Below are 19,468 nucleotides of genomic sequence, written 5' to 3'. Positions count from 1 at the left end.
ATGCATGGTCCATCTACTGGACAATTACCGACAGGTTCATTGTGGAAATTGTAGTAACTACACTTTCTTCAAGAAAATTCTCAAAGGCTTAACACTTATAGTACACACACTTTTCTTGCCTTTTTCGCCGAAAATTCATCTATATCATCGAAGTCCAATTCATGAAGAAGTTCATGTTCAATGCTTAATAAACAAAGATTGAATTATTTTCCTGTAGTTTACAGTTATTACAAGCATAAGAAAACAGTTTTTCTTTGTGACGTTTCAGGAGAACACACACTCCTTTCATCAGACATTTATTTTCATTTTGACGAAAGATACAGTTATAACAATGGTTAGTAATTTTTTAAACAAAAATAATCAGTTATATAATGGATGTTGTCAATGTTACATTGTTGTAATATAGCAACTTAACAGTGAAAAAAGCAGTCTGTTTTATTTTTATTTCAGATTTTTTTTAAATTATGAATCCCAAATATCATCAGGTAATTCAAATTCATCATTGTTTTCACGAAGTCCTTTGATGTTTTCTGTTACATTAAATTTTAAAGATGGTGGCTTACTCCATTTGTGAAAAAGAAAACTCCATACTGGATCTATATTACCATTTTCATTATTTAATTTATTTCAGTGTTTTGCAACGAACGAAGCTTCCCAGACATTCAACTCTGTGTTTCCCGTTAATATTTTTAAAAACCCTTCTCTTTTTATTAAATGCTTCCCTTCGATGATATGAGTTGACAAACCTGTTCTTGGGTTTAGATTTATAATGTCCAAATCGTGTTCTTGCCATCTTATTGCCATTTTCCTTGCTGTTTGTCCTACATAATCCTTTGAAAATGAACAAATTATATCCTGTGGTTTCCACATCTGGTAGAGTTTTTCTCATTTTGAATTCATTAAATGTACATTCCAAACTTCTTGGTGATTTAAAAACAATTTTGAAATTAAAACTTCTAAAAATTTTTGCAATTTTATGTGAGAATCCCTTGTGGAATGGAATGCACACAAATTTATTTTCAACAGATTTTTCATCTTTGTCTGTATTTCTCTTTTCCTTTAGTTTTCTTGCGACTTGTTTTTTGATTTGGTTTATTCTGTTAATGTGAAAGCCATTTTCTTTTGCTATATTAAAAAGCCTTTCTTCTTCATTTTTGATATCCTCATTATTAGAACATAGTCTTTGTGCTCTCAGGAAAAAAAATAAAAATATGTTATCCATTGTTATACGCGAATGTTCTGAATTGGCATGGATGTATTTTTCCCCCGCTAATTTTTTCCTATGGACTGATGTTTGAATTGTTGAGTTAGTTGTCTTAATTTGAAGACCAAGGAAAGAAATTACATTGTTATTCATGGGTTCGCAAGTGAATTTTATGCGACGATGTGATTCATTTAACAATTTAAATACGTCCATGATGGTGTTCTCATTTTTAGCAATAATTAGCACATCATCTACATATCTGATGTAGAGTTTGATTTCCGCACCTATTGCATTAACAATTGGAGATTCTATGTAATGAAGGAAAATGCTGGAGATGATTCCAGATACTGAGTTTCCCATTGATAGACCATTACTTTGCTGATAGATTTTGTCATCAAATATAAAGTAATTGTAATTTGCACATACAGTAAACCATCGAACCATTTCCCATGATTCTACTGGGTTAACCTTCATCTCAATAAGCCATCTGTGTAATGCATCTGTGCCACCTTCTATTGGGACACTAGGATATAAACCTAGTGTCAACCGACACTTACTGATACCGATACCCATGGTATCAGCCAATACCGATACATCGGTATCGGTATCAGCTTAGCCCTAGTTAAAAACAAAATTCAACAAGATTGTGAGATATGGGTCAAACAAAAATTTACATATATGGGTCATTCATATAAAAATGTACTAAATTTAAACAATAAGACTCTGTAGGTTCATACAATTAATATACCCAGACAGTTTTTAGTTTTAATACGAAGACTGAGATCAGGTCACACACATTTAAATCACCATTTATATAAAATTAATGTTGTTAATCAGGGTAGCTACCCTGACTTTTCCAGGTTTTCCAGACCAGAAATAAAATTTTTCCAGACATGTTTGTTGTCATGATTTTTGCTTTGGAACCTCATGTTTTTCAATTAAATATGCAGGCACGTTAATTATTATGAATATGAATATACACAGTTATTAGCTGAAAATTTACCAAGTAATTAATATAATGCTATTCAATGAAAAAATAAATAACTATTGTACTTCCCCATTTTTACTAAGTCATTACAATTGAGGTGGTGTAAAAAATCATTAAAAAATTGTGGCACTTATCAAAGCTTTACAATGTAACCTGTATACAACCTCAATTAGCCTATATCAATACAAATGAGAAACAGAAAATTAGGTCATGTACCTTTAGAAAATATGCAATAAGTTTAATATTTTTAATTTATTGAAAATAGTACATATTACGGAAATTCAGAATGAGGCATGTGACCAACCATACACCTAATAAAAAAAAATATACGCGGGCCATACTTAGGAATCAAATATCTCCATTATTTGAGTTTTCCACTTGTTGGAACCAATTTTATATTACAGAAAACATCGAAATCTGTCTTAAAAAGTAACAGTTCCGAATGTTTTATGATTTGTTTTTCAAATTTTCCTAGCAGGAAAACTAATTATCATAGAATTTTGGCAATCATCGTGACACGAAATTTGAACCTTCCTTAAAATAATGAGCACTATTTGGATTCGAAAAAAGTTATTTATGTTGAAAAAAAAAACTTCAAAATGACCTTACTCAATCATACACGCTTCCCATGGACAAGGTATTCTCCGGTTGACAAGCGACAGTAAGTATCGTAAACTAGTGGGAATGAATGTAGAAATAAATCAGAACCTTAGTAGAGTACATTCAGGGTCATTATTTTAATTCTAAGACAACCAAACCTGACCTTCCTAACCTAACCACAAAATCTTAAGTAATCGCTAAAACTCTGAAGTATGTGTTAACAGACATAAAACAAAACCGAACCATGTAAAAGTTGCATTTGTAGCATGATGAAATCGTAATAAAACAAAAGGAACTTGGGCTCATTTTCACCACTTTTCAGCATAATATCATTCTACACGCAAACAATACGTAAAATTACTATCGGCATGAAACCAACATTCCTAACCTAACAACGATGTGTGACCAGCTTACGTTTAATTCCTCCATTTCGCACCAGTTTTAAAAAAATAAATTCGTTCTACATGTACAAAACACGTGTATATTCAAATAATGACGTCACTGATACTGCATAAAATCACTAACTTATGGGGTGTAACACATCTCTGCAATGTAAAAACTACTACAATGAGCAAATGAACTAGTTGATCAGGTTGCTCCTGAACGGGTCGCAAACGAAGGACTCAAATTCACAGAACAGGTCCACGGGGGGAACGAAGTAGTGAGTCGCTTTGTTTTTACTCGGCGTCCGCACCCATCCAGTGTGATGTCAAACACAGACAGTTACGTAAAATTCTGCTCTTCAAGCTTTATTGCAGATCCAAAACCAATGAACTGTCCGAACACCAACCTGCTCCGCTTCACGTACCAAAAGAGAATGGGTTCCGAACGGGTGTGTTCTTGCAGAAAGAAAATTTCCTCACCACACACAAAGCTAAAGCAACATTTTTTCCACAAGAAATTCTGAGGATGGCTGGTGCGTAGGTTTTGTCTTGAGTAGCTTGTTCTCTTAGGAAAAATCTCAGGCCTCTCCAAATTCTGGTTTTGAACAGGTTCACAAGAACGAGTCGCAAAATGAACGGATCCAAGAACCTAGATCCGAGAGTGAATAAATATAGAATTGAAATGTGAAGGAATCATAATTTTGTACGTAACAGACTAGAAGTCATAATGACGAGAGGAACAAGTTTCTGAACCGTTCGTTCGTTTTGTAACTGGTTCTCCTGCAACTCCAAAATGCACGTAAATTCCAGAAAATATCCACAATTCCCTGACTTTTCCCTGACCAACCAAATTCCCTGACTTTTCCCTGTTTTCCAGGTTTTCCTGTCGCGTAGCAACCCTGGTTAATTCACCTTTCACCTATGCGCAAGTGCAATCTAGACCAGGAAGATGCTCATCATGTTATATTTCAATGTCCACTTTATACCATTCAAAGGGAGATCTTATTCAAGAATTTAATAAAACAAGGAATACCTCTCCCAACTTCTTTATCCTCTTTAATATCATTACCAGATGTAACAATTGTATTTGTCATTTTTAGATTCTTTCATGATATTAATATAGACATTTGAAAATTGTAAATATTAAAAAAAAATGTGTAACTTGATATAGTCACCAGATATAACAATTGTATTTACTATCAATTTTAGATTTTGCATGATTTTGATGTTATCATGTTACATGCATGACTTATTTTTAGGACACTTGGTGTAGAGCTGGTATAAAAGATTGGTACTTACATATTCCACACTGTCGCTGTACTCCTGCCCCTCAATTAAATCTTCCTCAGCTATATCTAAACGCTTCAACTTGGCACCTCTTAGTCTTGCAATGGCAATTAAATCTTCTTCATAATATTTCTGGCCTGAAAGACAAAATGTAGATCCTTAATAGAAGGCAAAATCTGCATCATAAGCAAATATATTTGTCAGAGTAACGTTGATTAGCACAAAGATGGTTAAAATTCACTTCGTATGCAGATACATACAAAGTATGCATAAAGGTTGTTTACAACTGCACACCCTAATAAAATAACATTAATTGCAATTTATATAAAATTAATTGCAATTGGCATGCAAAAGCATACCGTGGTTCATATGATGCACCAATTTTTTTAAAAAATGTCTCAGGTTAATAACAACTTGTTTTGTCTATTCCAGGTGACAGGAACTGCATAATTTGAAAAATCACAAAAATTTTCAGCATATTGGATAGCTAGAGATGGTATGATTGCCTGGTCTCCTAGGTCCTCTAATGGACACTCATGGACTTTTCTTTGGAGGAGTTTTGTCAGGGATAAAGTGTACCAAACTCCAGTCATTAATCTTGATGATTTAAATGCCAGAGTAACTTATGTCACTGCCACTGTTGACAGGAACATGCCATGATGAATATGGACCCAGTTGAAATACTATTTAGATGTTGTTTGTGCAACCAGAGGTGCACATGGTGAAGGGGACTGAGCACGAAAAACCTTTTTAAGTTGGTGCATCATATGAACTGCAGTACGCTTTTGTGTGATAATTACTATTCTTAGTTATTAACCTTTATATATAACGGGGGGGATGATATATTGACCACCATAGTATTTTTTACTACAGATGGGCAGTTGATATAACCACTGCACGGGGGCAATTAACCTGCCATTTCTCCAAAACTAGACATGACATTTCAGTTCTGTCTTTTTTGTTCATTTGTAGATGGTATGACATACTCAAATCACAAAACATAATGCTTACTATTTCCATTTTTAATGAAGGCTTTTTGAGAAAATAGTTTTTCAAGGAAACATGTGTAATGTTACTGAAAACTTGTCATATAATTGGGTTTTTACATTTTAATGTTTCTTGCTGAAATGTTTTACTTATAACTAGGGCCCGGAACTTTCTTGTGATAATATATTTTTTATTTGGCATCGGATCAAATACTGGGGTGAGATCTTCACGTATCTGATGAAAATCAGCAGAAATTATGAACTTGATAAGGCATATCTTGACACATTTTACCAATTTTGCATTTTTACAACATATTACAACTTCAATTTTCTCGTAATAAGACATATCATAACTGTCTTGCATATAACACTGGTCAACATGAAATTTGTTACAAGAAATGTGAATGGTGTTCTAAGGTATGTCGATGGTGCTGAATTAAAAAATGAAATCAGTTTTTTCCTATCGGGCTCAGTTTTCTTGTTACACACTAACTTGTACCTAATGCAGTTCATGAAAATTTTGCCTATTGGGCTGTGGTTTAACCTATATTTACTCTACAGATATTGTTGAATAACAGTCATTTTATGAAAATAGAATGACCAACACGTTCCTAAGGCCAGGGACCTTCCTCCAATTGCAACAAAGCAAATCATGAATAAGAGAGGCATGGCAACACTGTCGATGAGTCATGTCCGAACACATAGAATCACAGTGTTGTTTGTTGTCACCTGCGTCTCAGCATTGTGAGTTCTGACTGAGTGGGAAGTGACTGCCTTTGATTAGGTTGTGATTTGAAGTTTCAGAAGTCGTGTGTAGTGTTAGTGCATAAGAAAATGCCTCGTACCTGCGTAAATAGCACCAATTCGTTTTGTTATATATGTGGAGAGTTGACATTTAAGTCACAAAAGCGACGAATTACCCTTCTTATAAAGAAGTGCTACGAACTTTATTTTGGGTGTAAAGTTGGGGACCAAGACAAAACATGGGTCCCCCACATATGCTGTTTGACCTGTGTTACACTTCTGACAAGCTAGTTAAAAGGATCACGTCACATGTCGTTTGCTGTTCCCATGGTTTGGAGGGAACCATCAGATCACACAACAGACTGTTATTTCTGCCTGACCAAAATAGCTGGAATCACGTCGAAAACAAGGAACACTGTGCAGTACCAAAATTTACTATCAGCCATGAGACCTGTATGTCACAATGAAGAATTGCCGGTACCAAAGCCTCCTGAGAATGTGACTGTGAGTGAAGATGATTGTGACCAACACGGGGAAGAAAGTGCAAGAGGTGAAGAAACTGCTGACCCAACATTTAAAGTGTCCGGTTCATCAATGGAGTCACACTTATTGTCCCAAGGGGATCTGAACGATCTTGCGCGGGATTTACATTTGTCTAAGCAACAGTCTGAACTTTTAGCATCGCAACTGAAAGGTTGGAATCTCCTCGCTTGCGATACAAAAGTCTGTTTTTTCGTGACCGCCATACAATTTTCTCAGAATATTTCTCCCACGAAGGAGACATCTCATCCGTTATGGATTGTCTTGGCCATGAATACAGTTTGCACGATTGGCGTCTTTTCATCGATTCCAGCAAAGTTAGTATGAAAGCTGTACTTCTCCATAATGGAAACAAATTCCCATCAGTACCAATTGCTCATGCTGTTAACATGAAGGAGACGTATGAGAACTTGAAACAGCTTCTGACAAATATCCAATATGAGAAATACAAATGGAATATATGCGGAGATCTGAAGGTAATTGCAATTCTGCTTGGCATGCAGCTTGGGTACACAAAGCATTTCTGCTTCTTATGCGAGTGGGACAGCAGAGACAGAAAATATGGCCTCTTCGCAGTGAATTAGTGTCTGGACAGAAGAATGTGGCGAATACTCCTCTTGTTGACCCCAAAAATGTGTATCTCCCTCCTCTGCACATAAAATTGGGACTAATTAAGAACTTTGTGAAAGCCATGGACAGAACTTCACAAGGATTCATCTACTTGCAACAGAAATTCCCAAGAATCAGCGATGCCAAAATTAAAGAAGGAATATTTGTAGGGCCTCAAATAAGGGAATTGATGAATGATGAGAATTTCATTCAACATTTAACAGATGTTGAAAAATGCTTTTACAAGTGTATGTAAAAACTTTTTAGGCAACCATAAAGCAGAGAAGTATCGCGATATTGTACATGGACTAATTAGATCATACCAACGTATGGGATGCAACATGTCTCTCAAATTAAATTTCTTGAATGATCACCTGGACTTCTTCCCAACTAACCTTGGTGCCGTTAGTGACAAACACGGTGAACGGTTTCACAAAGACATTGCTCTAATGGAAAAGTGGTATCAAGGCAAATGGAGTGTTGCAATGCTGTCCGACTACTGCTGGACCTTATGAAGAGATGTTCCCGAGGCAAAGTTTCGTAGGAAATCGGGAAGGAAACATTTTTAGATATGTTTATACACTTTCATGTTACTCATTTACTTCATTCCTTTCTATATTGACACAGATTTATTACCTTTTATATTTTGGAGCACTTTTATGAAAGCGAGTCCTTTCGACCTATACCTATAGAACATAGGCTGAGGTAGGAAAATACAAAAAAACATTTTTACAGGAAATCTGAGCCCAATGGAGAAATTCTGAAATTAGATCTGCATTCAGGGGCTCAGCAACTTCTAGAAACAGCTTCTTTTGTTCTTGTAACATTCACAAATATTTTTTTTGTAGACCAGTGTAATCGGTAATTTTATAATTAATTTTTCATATCTTTAGCACAGCAGATAGTGTTATATTATCTATGGCAAGATAAGAAAATTATGGACGAAGAAATTAAAAGCAGATGTCACCTTTTCTTATTAACTTATTACAGAACAATAATACCTCCTCCTCCCTTTTTTCTTTATCCAGAACCTCTGTGGCAAGATTATTAAGTGCATTGTGAAATGGAAACGTATTTAGTGTAACTTACTCTGAGAAAAATTTTGTAGGCTGTTTTTGAAATCCTATATACTTAAAATTCACCTAAAATGTTATTTGTGTACTGATTGCTGCCACAAGATATGTGCATTGTGGAACAGAACTAATATTGAGTGACATGTTCTGACAAAAAATTTGTATGCTGTTTTTCAGATTCTATATAGTTAAGACCTGCTTAAAAAAGTTTTTGTGTATTGATTGCCCAGGTTTACCAGAGCTGTAGCGAGCTGCCAACTATGATTTAGTTTCCACAAAGGTGTAAATCTGACATAATAATAGTAAATGAAACTTAGGATAATTGCAGTGATTCTCATGATATTTTCAGTATTTTCCCACTACATTATTCAGTTAAAGGAATTCTGACTTCACTTAATACCCCACCCCCACCCTAGTTGATCTTTCCTGAAAGATGCAGACTTCCTGTACACTGACAAATTCGAAAGTACTCTTGAGCATATTTTTGGCTTTCCTAGGAATATTTCTGAAATTTTCTGATGACATATTTTTCAATTTTTATGACATAATTACATACATATTTTATAGGACAAAGTCCCGGGCCCTAGTTATAACTGTGATCATGACAAAAATTTTGAAAGAAATTCACAATGTACTTACTTATTTTTACAGTGGGAGATGCCCAATTATTACAATTTCTGGAAACTGATTTTTTTTTAAAAAAAAATTACCTGCATTTTTCCAGTATTTATTTTTTCAAACTGTGGGAACGGGAGTTTTATGGTATTGAAGAGCAGTCATTTGTTGAAAAACTCAATATGCTGACCAAGGCAGAAATTTATTTTATTATAAAACCTAAACTAAACGTAACGTTTCAACCTTCTAGCAAGGTCTTCTTCAGACTCTGCACCAAGTACAAATGTAACAAGGTACAAAACAGGACGATATATATACACAAACATTACTCCCCTTCAGACTATTAGAAAGTTGTTATGGAACATTCTAGCAGGTGGCTTTCCCTTGTCAACTGTACTTTCACCTACAAGGCTAAACATATTTTCTTCAATCTAGAATGTGGTTGGACTCTTTATCTCGCTCTCTTTTTCCTTCATTCTTCTTCCTTCTTCTCTACTCTTTCTCTCTTGTCCTTTCCACTCTTTCTAACACCTTCTTCCATTCTTTGTTTATCTTCAGTCCCCCATTCGAGTTCATTGTGTCTTCTTCACCTTTCTTCTCTATTTCCTTTGCCTCCTTCCATTTTCTCACTAGTATTCTCTTCTCCCTTCCTATCTGCTTAGCCTCATCCCACTCTATGTATATAGTCTGGAGGGGAGTAATGTTTGTGTATATATGTCATCCTGTTTTGCACCTTGTTACATTTGTACTTGGTGCAGAGTGTGAAGAAGACCTTGCTAGAAAGTTGAAACGTTACGTCTAGTTTATGTTTTATAATAAAATAAATTTCTGCCTTGGTCAGCATATTGAGTTTTTCATATCATCGAAACAAGGCTTAATGGTGTTATAAGTCATTTGTTGTTTGTTTCTGTAAATATCATGCATCCAGCTTCAGCCAACCCTGGAACAGATTTTACGGAAATCTATTCCTTAAGATGACTACACTGGTGTCATATACCGTATTTTTTTCGAATAAAATGTGTACTTTTTTTCCAGGTGCACCTTGGATTCGATGTCATCTTGAATTCGAGTATATATGTGTATAAATATACCATGGGATTGGTGCAATATATAAACAGAGTATTTTGCCAATTTCAGTAATCAAGTGTTTTCCACATCGCGCTACGAGGCCAGGGGTCCCGGGTTCGAATCCTGGTCTGGGCATGGATGTTTGTGAGTGTCCATTCATCAATTTCATCACGTCATCACTCATCCCCATTTTCGCAAATTAGCCAAAAGTGGTGCAAGAAGCGAAGTAAAATAAAGCAAATCAATCAATCAAGTTTTTTCCTCGATGATTTACTGAAATACTAGTATTGATAAAAATAACACTTAACGAAATTTTATAAATGAATGAAGTAAATTTGTTGGGTGCTTCGCATGATTCTGTGAAGGTAACGTTGCTACAGATCAGATTTTAATATAGCAATTTATTTACGTTAAGTCACCTGTAGATTTCCTCTTTAATTACCACCATTTCAGCAGCACTTAACGGTGCTGTCAGTAGCCCAACTACTGTATTGGGTTTAACAATGATTTACACAGAAGTTAATCTGTTACAATAAAAAACACACATTACTCTTAATTGAACTGTGTTTGGATACTAAATGAGAAAAATCAACATGCAAGGTGCATAATTAAGAAAAAACATTTTCACACATCTAAGTATTGCACACAACTTCTCATGGTTGAAACAGACTCAAATGGCACTCAGAAATAAAATTTCAATGCTCTGAATTTAGGCAATGTAGAATATACTTCACCAAGATCAACTTTCAGTAATTTCTAGACAATTCTGTACGAATAATCTGGTAAGACAACAAGAATATATCCACATATAGATATATTCTTTAAAATGAAAAATAGCCAATATCAAATTACTCTCATGATCAAAGTTTGAGTTGTGCTTTTTTTAATCTCCCTGTGTTTCGAAAAAGTCAACCATGTTATCTGGTAGAACTATTCAGGAAGCTTGTATTAGGCAACCCCTGCTATCAATATTGAGTATTTTCCAAATTATACAGCATAAATGAGAATATAATGTCAAATTACATCCTTGAGGCTTACCTATAAGCACGATCTCCTCTAGATGAGTGCACCTCCAGGCAGCCATAACGATTGGATCTGGCTGGGTTTCGTCCACATCACTTACTACAACTAAACGATTGTTACCAGGACTACCGAAGGAATCAACCCACCACAAAGACTTCAGGGTTTTGGCATACCAAGTTGACAAGCGATGCAAGGCATGAATGTTCACCTGAAGAACAAAAATAACTCAAAAATAGCTACAATATCTATTATTGGCATCCGTACATCACTAATTAACTGGCACAACAAGATTTACTTATAACAAGGTGTCTACAATTTTCCAAAAACAAAATTCCCTGACTTTCAATTTACTTATTTTGGGGAAGATATATGTCGATCTGACTCCAAATAAAGACCTTCATAGTAAGTAGATGCATTTAAAAAACCTAACACCACACTTTTTGGAGTTATGTTCCTCTGGAGTTATGTTCCTTTAAGTCCATCTTGCTCCTGTAAAATTTCTTTGAAGTTGGAGTCTGCTGACCGTTATTAAGATTTCTTGCACTGACGTCCATTTTCCTTAATTTTCAAGTTGAAATGCCTAATTCGAAATCTTAGCGACTGGGCCTACAGTTTAGTTTAAAGTGGGATCCTAACCACCATGTGCCTCCCCAGGTATCGAACCCGGGATCCATTGATTACTGGGCAACGATGCCACCGAGGAGGCTATAATTTTATACATATAATGAAAGCCAGACTACCTACATAAAAATAAAACATGGGCACTTTCACTTCCTCATACAAACTGAACAAATGAAAAGGGCAGCAACAGTGTCACCCACTTTCCATGTTCTATGTGTAAAGTCAGGGCTGGGACCATGCACAACCGAGTATTTATAGCTTCTAAAGGAACAACAGCACTACTTTCTCAGCTATATCATGTGTCCGGATGAAAATATACCAAAAAGAAATTTGAATAACTCGGCAACCGTTGTTGTTAGAAATGTCCAGTTACGTTTATTTGGAAGGGGGAATCATATAATTTTATGATAAGCAAAAGAAAATTGCAGTACTCACCTCAGTAGATCTCAATGTGAGCTCCTTTGGTGGCTCGACAAACGTCAAGTTGGTACTCAACCTCAATCCATATGTTGCGCAACGTTTGACATGTCACAGATGCACATGCGTTGACAATTCTTTCTCATAGATCGTCCAACCCTTGCACAGGTGTTTGGTAGACAATAGTCTTGACATACCCCCACAGAAAGAAGTCCAGAGGAATCAAGTCGGGCGATCTTGGCTTGGAGACCATTTAATAGGACCCCCATCCCAATCCAATTGTCAGGAAAATGGTAGACACCAAAATCAAGGAAACGCATGCCATAATGCACTTCCCACACAAGTTAAACATCGATAGCGGGCAAGTGCACCACACTTGGATTCCCCTACTACAACAGTTATCGCCCGGAAATAGCAGATGACACAGACCCAGACACACAGTTAACAACAGCGCACCTAGCGGCAGCCACAGAACTACAAACAAAAGACGCATGCCAAACAACAGTACAGCAAGTTCCAACGAGGATGGTGGCAGTGGCCACTGAAATTAATCGAAAAAGAAAAAACAGCTTCTCGGTTTAAGTGAGTACTAGTTTCTCCGTATTTATATACTACCGCGACTCTCTTTCCCAATTATGAAATTGTTATGTTTGTGCTAAGCACAGGGGAGCACTTTACCTTTACCTTTACCTTTTCGATTTTTTTTACCAACAGATGGCAACAACAACAACGCAACATGAGTACCCGCATATGCAGCTTTGTTCTTGAGCAGTGAGTGAAATGGCGTCATTTACTGTGTGTCAGAAAGTTGAGTGCCGTTTTTGGTTTGCGGAATTGAAGTCCCCTGTAACAGTGCAAAGGAGATTTAGGCAACAATATGGACAAGAACCACCAGATCGTCATTACATTGTTAGATGGCACAAACAATTGCTGCAAACTGGTTCTTTGTTGAGCAAGAAAGTCAGTGGTAAGAAGCATGTGAGCGAGGAGAAGGTGGTTGCAGTAAAGGAAGCTTTTCAGAGAGGTTCGCGCAAATCAATTAGACATGTGAGTTCACAACTGCAGGATATGGGGTGAGCAAAATCCACATGCAGTTATTGAACATGAACGCGACAGCGCTAAGTTAAATGCGTGGTGTGGTTTGACACGAGATTCTGTAATTGGGTTTCTTTTCTTTGAAGGGGCTACAGTTATGGGAGTTAGTTACTTTGAAATGTTAGAACAGTATGCTGCACCCCGTACACCTCATGGGTACATGTTCCAAAAAGACCCCCCCCCCCTGCATTATGGCCGTTGTGTCAAGAACTTCCTACATAACCATTTCCCTGACGGTTGGATTGGGAGGGGGGGTGTCCTATTAAATGGCTTCCAAGGTCACCAGTCTTGACTCCTCTGGACTTCTTTCTGTGGGGGTATGTCAAGTCTATTGTCTACCGAACACCTGTGCAAGGGTTGGACTATCTACGAGAAAGAATTATCAATGCATGTACGTCTGCGACACGTCAAATGTTGTGCAACGTATGGATTGAGGTTGCGTACCGACTTGATGTTTGTCGAGCCACCAAAGGAGCTCACATTGAGATCTACTGAAGTGAGTACTGCAATTTTCTTTTGCTTATCATAAAATTATATGATTCCCTCTTCCAAATAAACGTAACCGGACATTTCTATCACCAACGGTTGCCGAGTTATTCAAATTTCTTATTGGTATGTTTTCATCCGGACACACTATATATATGTACACAGTACTTTGATCAGAACTACTGCAATTAGCCCCTTGACCTCTTAATTACAAGCCAATAATGTATATGATCAAAGCCGTAGCTAATGGGGAAGGGGGCAGTGGGGCGGTCGACCCAGGTGCTGATGGAAGGGGGCGCCGAACGGCAAGAAGAAGAACATTGAAAATTACTTGTAATAAAGGATGCATGCGATCCCATCGAAAGTTTTGACACCCTATTAAAACAATATGATTGCCAGCTTGCAAAGATATTGATTTGATTTTTTTGCTCGCTGCGTTCGATTAAAGCTCTTCTTTTAAACAAATAAAAGAATATATATATATATATATATATATATATATATATATATATATATATATATATATATTATTTGTTTGTAAGTGTGGGAGTGTTTTACAACTTCTTAGTGAATAGTTCCAATAGTGTATGCAGTTGTAAAAATACTATTGGTGTAAACTGCAGTCTGCATATCGTAACAACTGTACTAAATTTTCCTCTTCAAAAAAGCTATTTCATTTAAAAGAATACGTCGTGATGGTTTTTGGCTCTTTCAATGATCTTTCCAGGCAGCTTTCAAATAGCTAAAAGGTGTACAGGAGGAGAGTACATGTCACTTAGAACAACAACAATAAATAAAAGTCTATGCTGCTTGGCATCGAGACACAATACTCGGACGTCTTTGATCTTTGTCAGTAGTGGCTGCGTTCTCACATGCGACCGACAATGGCCCAATTCAGAGCATTACGATAAACAAAATTTGCGAAACAAAAGGCAGCAACCAGGCAAAAGGGAATCAGAATTGACGCTCTCATAACTTCACAAAAGCACTCATGCTATTCTAGTTTAGATGTAGCTACTACAAACTATACACTCACTTTGCGAGGACTATTGTATAGTCAATGTGCTTTTGATGAAGCTGTGTGTATCCGAAGTTGTGTAATTATTATAACTGATGTCTTCCAAGAAAACTTTCTGGGGCTCAAAACAGGAAAAGAAAGAAGATAAGAGAGAAAGAGGACATTAGAAGTGCAACGATTTTATCGGAAGTTTTTCAAGAAAAATGTTGAATCCACAGACGCTAACGAAGATTCTTCAGCACCGGAAATAGAAACCACACGACTGTGAAGAGTCAATCAGCAACTAGGTGGTCTTCAAAAGCAAACACAGTAAAATCTCTAAGTACCCAATTTCTGGATGTCTGTGCAGCTTTGGAGGAATTATGTGATCTCTCAAAAGAGTCACCCGAAACAGTACACGGTGCCAAATGCTTGCTACACAGCCTTAAGAAGTTTAACTTTCTTATGTTCTTATTCTGCTGGGCTGATATTCTTCGATCTATAAACGACGTTAACCTATGGCTACAAGAAAAGTCTCTTACAGTAGATATAGGTGTTAGTCACTTACAGGGACTGCAAAGTTTTCTGTCTGCCAATCGGGAAACAATTGTGACGAACGCTTTTGAGAAATGCAAACAGATCTGCGATAATATGAACATTGCAAGTAGAGAACAGCGTCCCAAAGGGAAAACCAAGTTTTTCGATGAAGTGTAGCCATAAATGAAGAACAAAATATTAGGAAGAGCTTATTTTTATTTTATGCATTGAATCCAATTTTGTCACAAATAGGCGATCGATTCAAGCTAATGAAAGGAGTTTTGGAGGATTTTTCCGTAATTATTCCAAGCAATATGGCAGTTATGTCAGAAGAAACGTTGAGAAAGGGAGTATTTGATCTGTCTTTATTATACCCCGAGGATATCAACGGAAGTGAGTTACTTCATGAACTGTTGTTCTATAAACATCATGCGCAAGCATTTTTTAGACTTTGGAATGCTTGTCAGAATAGTCACCACTTGCTGCTCTCTCATTCATTCATAAAATATCATGTATTGAATTGTACCCAAATTTTGTCACTGCATTGAAACTATTTTTAACTCTACCTTCATCTATTGCATCTTGTGAAAGGAGTTTTAGTAAGCTAAAGCTTATAAAGAATTACTTGCGTTCTTCCTTGAGTCAAGAAAAGCTGACTAACCTGGCTATTTTGTCTGTTGAGAAGTACAGAGTTCAATCACTTGTGTTCGATGATGTTATTAATGACTTTGTTGCTCGAAAGGCAAGAAGAGTGAAACTGTAGCTAGTATGTTCGCACAGGAGAATTGTCAAATAATTATGTACTGATTGTAGTTCTTAATATGTTGTTGTTTTAATTGTTGTTGATTTCAGCTCATCAGCATAACCTTTTGCAGTGTAAATAGGTTTTACGTTATAAACATTACATTAATACTGAATGATTTTAGCTAGTTTGTACAATGACTTTGCAGGGTATTTGAAAGGGTTTCATGTATTTTAAAAAAACATTACATTAATGATCTTTCTTAGATATTCCTCTGCTACCTAAACAACATATATGGTATTCATATGGTAAGATATATATTTTTTTTGCATGGATTAGTTTCATTTCTAGGATTTTTTATCATCGCACACCGAGAGGTCAACAATGATCCTTGATACCTACAAACAACTCGATAGTTGTAATTGCTACAATTACATACAATTGCTACAACTATTAGCATAAATGAAACGTCAATTTGAATGAACGACATTATTTAAGTAAGGCACAACAACAAATGCTTCTACCCCTCCCTTAAAAAAACAATGGTAGAAGTTCAACAAGGAGAGTGTAGGGGGTCGCCGAAATTTATTCTCGCCCCAGGCGCAGAAATCTCTAGCTACGGCTCTGTATATGATTAGTAAATATGAATTATCACCCACTGAAATATTTGAAAATTTGCTGATAGCATTACAAAGTTAGTTTCTTTAAAATTTTACTATCATATGCATTTTTTATAAATCAGACACTAATTTTCTCACACTGTTAATTCAAAAAACATTTCCACATGGGTACCTTAAACAATGCTTCAAGTTGTGTGGAAATTGTAGTCAAACCAGACATTAGCTTGGTCTCACTAGAGAATTAAAAAAAATACTAAGAACCCAATTTCAATCCCTATCCCTATTAAGATGACCTCTGTGGTACAGTGGTTAGCACAGCATGCTACAATGGCAGGCATCCCAGGTTTGAATCCCAGCCTGGGCATGGGTGTTCCTTGTGAGTGTCCCTTCATCAATTTCATAATATCACTCATCCTCATCGATGCAATTAGGCAAAAGTGGCAGAAAAGTGATGCTAAATAACAAACATATTGAGACAAAATGTTCACATTACATTATTAACAAAAAGGGAAATTTTGTAGGAAGATTATGATTACTGTAGTTAGCACATAATAGACTGATATGAAATTTTTGCTTGTTACTGATAAAGTAATAATAATAACCCATGGTGCAATAGCCCATTGAGGGTTCGGGCCTACCTACAGACTGCCAGTCTCACTCCCACCTGATTCTTCACAGTCACTCACCGGAGGTAGATCATCCAACTAGTTACGGGGTGACGTGTGGTCAGCACGAAGAACCCTCAGTCGTTTTTGTAGGTTTTCATGACCGAGTTACGTTACTCAATTGTAGTTCCCCAATTTCTTCACAATGGTGGGTGGCCACCAGTCCCATACACAAACCAAAATCTCAGGAAAAAAGTTATGCTTTCCCCAGGAGACTCAAACCTGCACGCATCCTGTAGTCGAAGCCCAAAGCATGACACCTTAGACCGCATGGCCACGGTGTGGGATAAAGTACCAATATAAAATTTTATGAAACTGATATTCTACTGATCCAATATAAAATTGCAAATATTCCATGAAGAACCTGAATTGTTCTTACATCCTTAATTTACTCATGTAACCAGGTGAGTGCAACAAGCTTAGCCTTACATGAATTACATCTTTACATTCATAAAAATAATAACAAAAGGACAAAATTTTGTACTAACACAATAATTTATAGAAATTTTGGATCAGTGGAATTATTAAAAACATGAATGCTAAACCAGTATACCTACATTAAATGATACTATCCATAATATATGTGATCACAAATTGTATTAACGATAATTTATTAACTAAAGACCTTTTTTGACATGAGGATAGAGTAAATCCACAAAACATTAAATGCTATCTAGCTTCAGTGCCGGATCTACAAGCCGCTAAACCCCGCAGTGCAGGGGGGGAGACAAGTAAGCCTTTAGGGGGGGCCCTTAGCCATTCACATAGTAGAGGGTTCGTATATGCATATATACAAAATAAACTTAGTTACTCAGAGGTACAGAAACTAATACAATATATATACAGGTAAAAGTCAAGTTAAAGTTCCCTGTGCCTATAGCACCGTGCCATGAAGGCACATATAGGGTATGTGGGAATAGGGTCCAACATATTTTCGATGTCTGCCAGCTTGGACGTGATGTGATCAGCACCATGCTGCAGCTATTTCTCCCCCCCTCCCCCCGGTATCATTTGATTTGAGACTGGGTGTTCCCTAGAGCCACTTTATGCAGGAACAAAGCCGGGAAAATCACCCACCCCAGGTTTTTCAAGTGGCACTCAGACTAGAATCAAATCTAGCTAGAATTTCACGAGAAACGGAGTGATGAAGATTTCTTCAACCTATCTTTAATCAGGAAAAAGTTATGACTGCATGATTGTAACAAATGTATAATTTTCCAGGTGTGAGAAAACAGTGTCATATATATATATATCACATCACCCCCCTTCCAGGCCCGTACCCAGGATTTTTTATTTTTTTGAGGGGGGCCAAACCCGAAACCTTGGTTATATATATCAATTAATATCATTAATTAATATATATTTATATTTTTAAACATAAATAAACAAATTAATTTGCTGCATTCATAAATTAGCAAATTAATTCCTTTAACGACTGGTTCAAAATGTCAAGAAATTAGAAGATAGCCGAAATGTTTTTAATAAGTGTTAGATAATATTTAATTATTGCTTTTTATTAAAAATGATTTCAATCTTTTATTGTGTTATGTTTTTATAATGGTGTAAATCTATTAATGGTCTCTCGAAAGGAAATATTTCCTTACCAGAGTTGTGGCTATAGATTTCAGCACCCAGGAAGAGAATGATTTTCATAGCTCTTGCACCGCCCCTACCTAGATATAGCTGGCATACTTACATTGTAGAAATTTTAAGTACTTACTCTTTTCCATTGAGCCGGCCCTCGTGGCAGAGTGGTTACCTCATCACACTACGATGCTAGGGATCCCGGGTTCAAATCTCAGCCTGGGCATGGATGTTTGTGATTGTCCATTCATCAATTTCATCATGTCATCACTCATCTCCATCTTCGCAAATTAGCCAAAGGTGGTACAAAAAGCGAAGTAAAATAAAGCAAATAAAAAAATAAAATATTTTCTGTTGAATCAGATGAAAAGAAAACTTAGCATTCAAGAAATGTGGCTAATAAAAGGACAGTTGGTTGTGCATCCCACACAATCTTCATTGAAGAAGTGTGTGTTATTGTGCACATCTGCAAAATCGATTGCAAATTAAAAATAACTAGGTGGAGAGACAAAAAATGAGAAACTTTAAGAAGACATTAGTTTCCTATTAAATTAAGATGTAAGTGCTATGTTTTATTCCCGACG

The 19,468-nt window shown here is 36.3% G+C and overlaps 1 protein-coding gene across 1 annotated transcript in view; it reads right to left on the bottom strand.

Moving 5' to 3' along the window:
• Positions 1 to 19,468, bottom strand: part of LOC146002681 (F-box only protein 33-like) — a 53,516-nt gene that overhangs the window by 14,999 nt on the left and 19,049 nt on the right. The window contains exons 5-6 of the mRNA XM_083140645.1: positions 11,136 to 11,328; positions 4,475 to 4,599 (exon numbers count right to left, since the gene is read on the bottom strand). Coding sequence (XP_082996771.1) covers positions 4,475 to 4,599; positions 11,136 to 11,328 — 318 coding nt within the window. The remainder of the gene's footprint in view (positions 1 to 4,474; positions 4,600 to 11,135; positions 11,329 to 19,468) is intronic.

This window comes from Lepisma saccharinum, chromosome 1 (genome assembly GCF_977018435.1).
Source record: "Lepisma saccharinum chromosome 1, izLepSacc3.1, whole genome shotgun sequence".
NCBI lineage: Eukaryota > Metazoa > Arthropoda > Insecta > Zygentoma > Lepismatidae > Lepisma > Lepisma saccharinum.
The sequence above is the reverse complement of the archived record's forward strand: the minus strand, read 5'-3'. Positions and strand labels throughout refer to the sequence as shown.